Below are 6627 nucleotides of genomic sequence, written 5' to 3' on the forward strand. Positions count from 1 at the left end.
ACGTGTGCTCTTCCGATCTTGCAGCATTATTTTTAGACTATTTAGTATAAGTATTTTTCATGCAAATATATATTTAATAGTTATGACCGTGTATATGTTTATTTTTTATTTTGTAAACATCTAATATTTTTATTAAACAGCAAATTTATTTATTTAAGAATATGCAATATAAAATGTTATTTAATAATTAGGTCGTTGCTGAAGTAAAATATTATGTTAATTTTAGACTTTAAATTAAATATTTTATTTTTAAAGAGATAACAGGTAACGGCGATTTGTATATGTTTACTGCAAATGTTTATATGCAATTCATTTCGATGTTATTTGTTATCTCTCTAAAAATAAAATATTCAATCTGTGCGACTTAAATTTTTTTTATTATTCAATCTTATCAAATAATGCTTTATAAATATAATATACAGCATATTTTTAAATAGATAAATTTTATTTTCTACAAGACACTTTCTATTACTATCTATCGATACATTTATTTTTATTAATAAATATTTGAAAAAATAAATTTTGTTAATACAACAATTAATCAAAGATATTAAAGTAATAGCTAATAATATGAGCCGACATGGATGTTGGTGTGTAATATTGCACATTATTGGCTATTACTTCGATATCGTTGATATATTCTTAGAAGCCTGATTCCCTCTCTTTTCAAATTTATTTACAACAATTAAATTAGAATACGCGATAGTTTTATCTAGATGTAAGGTAGGAGAGAGTGGGGAAGCGAACACGTACAGGGAAAAACCTGAACGATACTGTTCAGTATATTAGGATATATAGAGATAACTTCGCACTTGTTACCTAGCGATAGTCCGATTATATGTTCATTGTCAGTACAATATAATATGTGACCACGGGACACTGTTTAAGGTAAATACCATTACATATTTACAATGTTTTTGATGTAGAGAAGAATGGGGAAACTGCAATTACCTAAGATAAAAATAAAATAAAATCAATTATTTATTATTTATAGAAGTCTTTATTCCAATTATATGGGTCTTAACTATTGGAGGAAGTTCGCCGTTACTGTTACACTCACTTTCTTTTTGGATCATTTTGGATATTTTTTAAATAAAAGTTGAAAATAAAATTTTGAACACACAAATATATAAATACACAAATATAGTGTGCGAATAGAGACGTTTATAATTATTTCTCGAAAATAATACTTTGGAAAATAACTTTATCACACATGGTTGAATTTGTATTAAAATAACCTTCAATTTGGTCACAAAAAAATTTTAAAATTTAAAAAAGAATGTAAAGTGGCAAGGAAAATATTTAAAAAAATTTTTTTTAATTTTTTTATTACTATCATAAAGTACACTTCAAGCTATTCAACTTTGATCTAGAACACTTTTTTCTATCTCTCAGTTTCGACGATATTCACGTTGGAAGAAAAAAACCGATTTTATTCAAGGGGTGATCTCATTCCTTCAAAAGGGAATAGAGCACCAACAAAAAATAGTTTCGTACTACGGATGAACTGTTCTAATTTTACACAAAGTTTTCAGATTTTTTTGAATTTTTGGGTTTCCTAACTTCCCTTGTTAGTTTATAAACAGGATTCCTTGTCTTAAAGGGAATATTTAATTATTTATTATTTTTTTTATATTGATACATAATGTTTGACCTACGATAATCTCAATCTCTGCCTTGTATATTGGGTTGCGTTTATTATTTTATTTCTGACTTTGTTACGTGGTTGACATGTGTCTCTCCGTTCAAATGATTTGCGTATTTCGTTTAATTTCTCGCATCTAATTGTCAACTCTTACGTTTCTGGACTTTGGGTGAGTTTTTGTTTTTCGGTTATACAATTTCGTCTTATCCAATTCTCTTATAATTGCTGTCACGATTAGAGTTGTATCGTTTACTTTTATACAGTTTGACTAATGTTATACTTGACAAGTCGTTATTACTGAAATTACCAACCAGGCATCAACGATGCCTGCAACGTTACATTGGGGATAAATTCATAAGAAATTACGCTCGCTCTTTACTCTAGAAATGTTAAGACTATTATTCCATCAATTGCTGAAGATGATTCAAAATTAAATCGAAACGTTCCTAGACTAACAAGTATTCGATTAAAGATATTTCAACAACTATCAAGATGTTCTAGGCTTTATTTACCGCGCTATAGCTCCCATTAGCTTTGTTTTTTATTCATTATTTGACAATTTTGGGAGTTTTTTAATCTTATATGAGTTTTTTATCTTTTTAATTGTCTAAACAGATTAATGGTATTTATCAGTATTAATAAAGTGCAACGTTTCTGAGAAATAAATGGTGTGTCTTTAAGAAACCTACATCAGTATCGACGATTTCTATAGATGTGCAAATTAATTCTATCTTTTTTCATGAAATTCAAAGTTTGTAATTCACCAAAAATTAAAATAATTTAATATTAAAAAAAATCTTCCTTATTTTCTATGATTTTATTCCACATGTCAAACGAATCTGTCGTAGAAAAGGTTTGGAGACAAATTTAATCTAAGGATTAAAAGGATCTAAGGTTTCATTCCGAAATCTCTGATATCATTGTTTGCACGTTTTATGAATCACAACGCCTTCATTCAAAACAAATCATTTCCATGGCTTCAACATTCTTTTTTAATTAGAATGTAAAAAGAACGCAGTGACTCAAATGGATTTTTCGTATGTCATCGTGTTCAGTGCTACATTGTTTGCTTCGTAAAAGCATGTAGTGTTTTAAAAACTTAGGGTTTACTTGTAAACTGTAAAAGAAAATATTTAATTTTAAAATTAAACTCTTAAGTTATTCCGAATATAAATACATCTAATTAATTTGCATACCTAATATTAGAGTAAATATGTATAAAATTATTAATGCAATTTTAATTTTTATAATAAGGGAAATATAATTAATATTATACAAATCTAGTATATTTTTTATGTATTGTGGTCTCTGTCTCTCTTTCTATGTACATATTGTGCTCGTGTATTATAACTTATATATTTATATAATATATGCTGCATTATGATGATCCTTATTTTTCGAATTTTTTCCGCAGCATCTCCCCAGAATGTTTCCAATAATCCTTGCTAAATACCCATGTCTTTAACTTGTTAAATATTTGAGTTTTCTTGTATTAAACTTTTTACTTTCACTATCAACATTAGTTTTTAGAGAATATTTTCTATAAAAATCGGCGTACAGGACTTTTCTTTTTTTAACATATGTATCTTGTTTTTTTGAATAATTTGAGACCTTATACGTTTCATTTAAACAATTGAATGAATTGTTAATAATTAAAAAATAGAAATAAATAGTATGCATATAGTATGCATTTTTTAATTATTCAAGCTGAATAAATTGATCCATGAAAAAAGAAAAGTAAAGCGTAAGAAAGCGTTCGTATAGCATTAAGGGCACAAAATAAGTTTAAAATATAATGAATGTCACGTTTTTATTAATAAATAAGCAATTTTCTTCACATTTAACATTACATAATAATTAATAATAATATTATAATTGTAATTATTAGTCACATTGGCGTTAGCTTGAATAATCCCCAATCAAGTGTCATGAGGATATTATTTTTATTTTTTTCTTGTTTCTCGAATGTTAAACAAGGATAAAATAATACTTAAGGCGTACTCGGATGGGATGCGTTCCAGAATGGGGATTGGGCGATCTGGGGAAGAAAGGAAGGAGCTTTCAACTAAGTCAAAATGGTGGTAGGGACTTCGTGGAATAATGACAACAGCGTAAACACAGGAACCGATTTCGAAATAATGAATGACTTTGACATTCAATGGTTTATATGAAATTTAAAACAGCCGCAAGTACGATTTCTCATTATTGAAACGAATTGAAGTTTTACAGACGCTTTTTAAGTGACTTGAAATTATTCAAGTTGTTGCCAATGATTAACAATTATAGTTATAATATTATTATGTAATGTTAAATGTTACAAAAACGCTTTATATGTAAAACATATCTATTAAAAAATTTATTATTTAAAAATGGGCATAACATTAATGCAATTGGCTGAGAATTATATATTCATGCAAAAATGTATTAAGTAAAAGCTCGATGCGTCGAAAAATTTACGTAACAAAATGTTTTACACATCCGAAAGCATACCTATGCTGTAAAGGTTTAATATTGTTATTTCACGCAAATTCTAAATCATGTAAAAAGAATTGAAAATGGCTAAAATGATTAATTGGCCGAATACGGGGTTAATTATTATGTTTTTGTAGCTTTATTGAAAGTTAAATAACTTATGTGTAGGATGGTACATTTAAGAGAACTATTTTTTCAATACTTAAAAAATACTTTAAAAACTTCAGTGCATTGTAACATACACAGTTTTTAAATTTTATATTAATTTTTTTCTAAAATTCACTATTCAAAAATTGACACCCGATCGTAAAACTTTCTTCTTCGGACGCAAAGTTACCCTATATCACACACCATATATTCAGCCATTAAACATCCTGTATTTAATGGCGGATTTGATTATAAGAAAACCATGAAAAATATTTCTCACACAACTTCACGAGAAATATGATCGACATCGTTCGATCACGAATACATACGTGATTTCAGCGCGTCAAATGTATTAATTTCTTGCAAATATTGTAACTTGATTACGTTCAACAAAATCTCAACGTCGAACGTATGTACGTACGCAAAAACGACAAAGGGAAAAGCTTTCAATTGAAATCTATTATACAGTTAATTAAAACAGCAAATTCAAATGTTAAGGAAATACGTACGTCTTGGTGTCAATGGATATAAGGAAAAAATAAATCGGACGAAAAAACGGCGAGAGAGGAACAGACCGGGTAAAATAAAAAAATGGAAAAGCCGAAATGAATGGGGAATGCCGGCTAGAAAGAAAGAAAGAATAAATTTTGCGTGATAAATTTTGCAGCGAGCAATAAATTATCACAAAAAATGCTTTCGCATTTCGTGACACTGCGACAAATAATGATTTATCGAAGAAATTCTTTAATTTTATTTCAATTTCAGAAATGGCCCCAGATAAATCGTCATGGTTGAATCTACGCTTCGTAGAGAAGATTCTACGAAAGTCGGAAAGTGACAATTCAATTCAGATAATCGATATATTCTCGAAACCGGCCATGAGTAAAGGTGACAACTACAGCAGCGACATAATCAGAATCACTGTCGAATTCTCGCGTGACCAAGGCGGCCGCAAGATTACAGAGAAAAACTCAATCATCGTCAAAATCTCGCCTACAATCAAAGGTGGACATAAACTTGTAAGTTGATTTAACTTATAGAATGCTTCTAACAGAGAAGAGAAAAGAGAGAGCGAGAGCGAGAAAGAGAGAGAGAGAGAAAGGGAGAGAGAGAGACATCAAAATGTGACAGATTTCATTTTTTCGGTAGATTTATGTTTAGCAAGAAGATTAAATTATTTTTTGGTAATCAGTAATTAAAAATAAAATTATTTTGATTGATCAAATTTAAAGAAGCAAATATATTTAAAGAAAACAATCTTCAGTTATTTCAAAATGAATTTTAATTTATGAAATAAGCTTGTTATATATATGTATACAGGGTGTCTCGTACTCAATGGTACAGCGCTTGTGGGCAGGTAATGTGGAACAAACTGAACAAAAAGTCCTCTACCATTTTGCGATCTTCGTAATAGTTATCGAGATACTAATCATTTTAAAAAAAGAAAAAATTTTACATAATGGCTAAGTTTTTGCTTCACTATGATTTTATTGATCATTTTAATAACTCTAAGTCTGTTTTACGAAACTTACAGTTATTTGGAAAGACAATGGCATTAAACTTTTGCTGCATACAATTTTGAATAATTTAAACAATTTATTAAAAAAATATTTTTCTGATTTGGAATAAAATATTTTTGTTTCTACTCTTTATGTCTAATCAAATACTTGGGAATTTGTATGATCTCATATTTGTTTTTGAACAACTTTTATTTGTTAAAATGATATTTTTGGTTTAGATGAGATGTACTTAATGTACGATACACTTGTATATACTTGGCGTAAATTTTTTTTTCAATGATTATTATGTATCTCGATAACTATTGCAAAGATCGCAAAATGGTAGAAGACTTTTTTATTCAGTTTGGTTCACACTACCTGCCCATAAGCGCGGTACCACTGAATATGAGAATGTCTCAGGATTAAACAATCAAACAGCAGAAGTATATTCTAGAAATAAAAATAAGAAAAAAAATGTTATATAAAGTTTGATCACAAATGTTTTATTGCAAAATTATGCACATGATCGGAATGATACTGAATCGCATATAGTAAATCTGTTGCAGAAATAAAAAAATAAATAAACACATTTCCATACACAAAATATACACTTTTATATTCTGCGCAATGAAAAATCCATTGTTTCTTACTTCATGCTCCGTTTTATTTATGACCTTACGAGGAATTTATAACCATACTTCATATAATACTTTTTTTTAATTTCACTTGTAGGATATATAAATACAAAATTACCTTTTTAAAAAAAGAGGTAAAAAAAACGCCAAGTATACGCGTCCTCCGTACAAATGTTTCGCTATCAAAAATTAGCGTCAAAAATTTATAGTTGTTAGTAAAATAAAATAA

At 28.2% G+C, this 6627-nt stretch overlaps 1 protein-coding gene across 1 annotated transcript; it reads left to right on the forward strand.

Annotated features, from left to right (window-relative positions):
- The first annotated feature begins 769 nt into the window (after positions 1 to 769).
- Positions 770 to 5307, forward strand: LOC105460945. Its single transcript, XM_011707440.1, has 2 exons — positions 770 to 888; positions 5030 to 5307. Exon 2 carries the CDS (start codon positions 5032 to 5034, stop codon positions 5290 to 5292), a length of 261 nt encoding a protein of 86 aa, XP_011705742.1. The 5' UTR covers positions 770 to 888; positions 5030 to 5031; the 3' UTR covers positions 5293 to 5307.
- The last annotated feature ends 1320 nt before the right edge of the window (positions 5308 to 6627 follow it).

This window comes from Wasmannia auropunctata, unplaced genomic scaffold (genome assembly GCF_000956235.1).
Source record: "Wasmannia auropunctata unplaced genomic scaffold, wasmannia.A_1.0 LD313125.1, whole genome shotgun sequence".
In the NCBI taxonomy this organism is placed as follows: Eukaryota; Metazoa; Arthropoda; class Insecta; order Hymenoptera; family Formicidae; genus Wasmannia; species Wasmannia auropunctata.

What these genes read in the sequence shown, in the direction of transcription:
- LOC105460945 (XM_011707440.1), top strand. Translation starts at nt 5,032, where the DNA reads ATGGCCCCAGATAAATCGTCATGGTTGAATCTACGCTTCGTAGAGAAG.